Here is a 3,315-nt window from a genome sequence, read left to right on the forward strand (position 1 = left end):
TCCGCTGGCACCGCCCCACGCCCGGCCCTCTGCCCCGCAACCAGAAAGCAGCGCTCTGGCCTCTCCCGCGCTTCTCCCCAGCCACCCGCCGCGGCCTGCTTTATATAGACGCCGCAGCCAATGGGAGCGCTCCTTTCCTTCTTCTCGCGTGACTGGCCAATGGCCGCGCCGCTTGTGTAATCTTCGTCTCCTCGGCTGCTCTCGGCTATTTTCGCTGTTGCTGGCATTTCCAGGGCTGCTAGCTCGCAGCCAGAGACGCTGGTTTTTTTTCCGGGTTCGGAGCCGTTCCGGATGCTTTAGGCTGCCGGATGTCTGATCTCCGGATAACTGAGGCGTTTCTGTACATGGATTATCTGGTAGGTGCGGGACAGGGGTGGTGTGTAGCTTCTCAGGTGCCGACGTGCCCTCTGTCCCTTTGCCTGGAGGAGCAGCCTTTTTGCTTTCTTTCTTTGGGATGGGATGCCTTTGGGGTTCTTTCTCGTGCCGACGGCTGGAAGCTGTGCCCGGAGCTCGGACAGGCAGCCGCCGTTGTCGCAGGGCAGCAGCGCCGAGGGGGTGGTCGGGCTGACAGGTAAAGGTGCGGCCGGGGCTGCGGGGCGAGGGTCGCGCTGGGGCTGCCGCGGAGCTGGGGCCGCCGCGGCGTGGCGCCCTCCCGCGCTTTGCGTCTGCTTCCCACCGCTCTCCGTCAAGGACTTTCCCTTCGGGGAAACTGGAGTTTTCCGCTCTCGCGCCAGCAGAACTCCAGGTACTATTAAAGAGCCATAAGCAGAATGGGTCTCTTAAGTGCCTGGCAGCCCCGCTCATTTGCTGGTTATTAGATCTCTAAAGCTATGACCTGGGTCGCGGCAGGGTTTTAAAAGCACATTACCATAAAGTCAACGGGACTAAACTACCTTGTCACCTGGTCGGAACTGGACTGGGTAGGTTTTGCCCCACCAGCTGGCTCAAGTTGTGGGTGCAAACTGCTCTTACCCCGTGCAGGGATTGGTTCCCTGCGGTGCTTCTAGGCCGGGCTTGTGCTAAAAAGTTTAGGTAGGGAAAGTGTCAGCGCACAGCCAAGACTGAACGTTGTTTCAAAATAAATAAATAAATAAATAAATAAAATTGTGTGCATGTTTGTGGAATTATGCAAGCACCGTATATTGTTCGAGAAATCGCCCTTCCTCAGAGCTGCATGCTTTTGGTCAAGGGAATCCTCATTGACATTGGCTGTGTCAGATCCTATACAATTACTCTGTTTACACTGTGTGCTAGAACCGCTATTGCAATGCAGAGTTGAAGGACAGTTGAAAACACTGGCCCTCCTTGTCATTTTGTTGAGCACATGTGCTCGGTTTGCTACTGCAGATTGCCCTGGCAGAGATTTGTCACTGCCTTCTAGGAATCCCTCTTTAGTCTGTACTCAGAAAGATTTTGAATGCATTCCTGATAAAGAAATGCTGGACAGTGACTGGTTTGGCAGTGTTGTAAGTGCTTTTGGAATTATTGTCGTTTACATGAAGAACAAGTAAAGCTTTAAGGCTTTAAGGCTTGATGCTCTTGTGGCGAAGAACGGACTTTGCAGTTAATGCTTGACCTTGTGAATGGATCACTACACCAGAGCAGAGAATTCTGAGTTCGGATTCTGTTTTCATCTTCTTTTGGTGATGGCAGTACCTTGATTTACGTTTGGGACAGAGGCATAACAAGTACTTGCTACCATTAAGCGTATTATCTGGTACAAAGCATGCTTTTAAAATGCAAAGTGCCATTCAGGTTAAGAGAATTTCCTATGATGACGGAAAGATTATTTTTGAAATGAAATACTCATTAATTTGTAGCTTGTCTAATAGAACACACTATTGTAGTTTTGCCTTGAAATCTGAGAGTTTAAAGCCAAATTTGGGGATAATTATTACTAGGAAGCGAAGGGCAAAAATATCTATACTACTGGAACCTAATTTTGGATACTCCCAAAGGGAATCATAGAGTTCTGATCATTTTATTATATTCTTTTTACACTAGAGGTGGTTTAAATGTACAAATTCTATCAGAGGCTATTTATGAGATGCCAAACCTGCCAAAACCATTTAGTGAAAACAATAATGCAAATACTGGTTAATTACAAAAAATAACCTCTAGATAGGAATAGCATAATTGTGGGTAGATGAATGCTTGTGGGGTGCTCTCTCTCTCTTCTTTCATTGTTGTTGAGCCAGATACAACTCAGAGCCGGCCCTCCAGTTTCTAAGGCAATAAGTTACATACGAGGAGATTGCTCATCTGTCTCTCTCAGAGCAGTGGGTGATATCTTAGGGTTAGCAGCACAGCTTTTTGCTAGCACACCAGCAACAGAGCTCCCTTTTGGGGCTGTTATTATTAGATGCCATCGAGTCACCTTGTGACTCATTTACATGTACATGTACAACAGCTCTGAACCCTGTTCTATCTTGAGCCAATTTCACTGACACACCTATCCCCATAACCCTAGTCATTGAGTCAATCCATCTCATCCAGGATCTTTCATCTTCTCTTATTCTGTCCCTCCACCCTTCCAAGCATGATGTCCTTCTCCAGAGTGATGTGAGATGGAGCTTCAAAATCCTTGCCTCCAAGAAGCAGCCTTGTTTTATCCTCTCCAGGACAGACTTGTTTATTCTCTTATCAGTCCTTGGTGTGTTCAGTATTCTTCTCCAGCACCACATCTCAGAGGCATCAATTCTTCTGTTATCCTTAGTCATTGTCTACCTATCTGATGCATAGCGAGTCATTGTGAAGACCATGACCTGGATCAGATACACCTTAGTCATTAGACTGACATTGTTGTTCTTCAATACTGACAGCAGTTTTTCCCAATGTAATTTGTCTTTTGATTTCCTGACAACTGGTACCAAGAGTGTGGAGCCAAGCAAGCTGAAGCTGGTAACAATCACAATGTCTTCTCCATGATAAAGCTGCCAGTTGGCTCAGTGGTGAGAATGTGTTGCTGTTTTTTTTGATGTTGAGCATAATTTCATATTGAAGGCTGCAGTCCTTGACCTGCAGAAAATACCACAGGTCCTCCCCAGTTTCAGCAAACAGGGTTGTGTCATCTGCATAATGCAGGTTGTTGATGAATCTTCTTCCAATCCTGATGCCACATTTCTTTTCATGAAGTACAGCCTCCTGGATAATCTGTTCTGCATATAGATTGAGAAAGCATGGAGATAAGATTCATCCTTGATGTACACCTTTCCCAATTTTGAACCATGCAGTGTTTCCTTGCTCTGTTTTGACAACTGCCTTCTTTTTTTTTTTTTTCTTTTATTTTATTATTTTGTGTGTGTACCGTCAAAT

General features: G+C 46.4%; 1 protein-coding gene across 1 annotated transcript in view; it reads left to right on the forward strand.

Moving 5' to 3' along the window:
• Positions 1-216: 216 nt before the first annotated feature.
• Positions 217-3,315, forward strand: part of LOC102869190 (ADP-ribosylation factor-like protein 15-like) — a 651,283-nt gene continuing 648,184 nt past the window's right edge. Inside the window, exon 1 of the mRNA XM_006889569.1 lies at positions 217-356. Within this exon, the coding sequence (XP_006889631.1) occupies positions 309-356 (48 nt within the window). The 5' untranslated portion in view covers positions 217-308. The remainder of the gene's footprint in view (positions 357-3,315) is intronic.

This window comes from Elephantulus edwardii, unplaced genomic scaffold (genome assembly GCF_000299155.1).
Source record: "Elephantulus edwardii isolate Elephantulus edwardi_28Jun2011 unplaced genomic scaffold, EleEdw1.0 scaffold00079, whole genome shotgun sequence".
In the NCBI taxonomy this organism is placed as follows: Eukaryota; Metazoa; Chordata; class Mammalia; order Macroscelidea; family Macroscelididae; genus Elephantulus; species Elephantulus edwardii.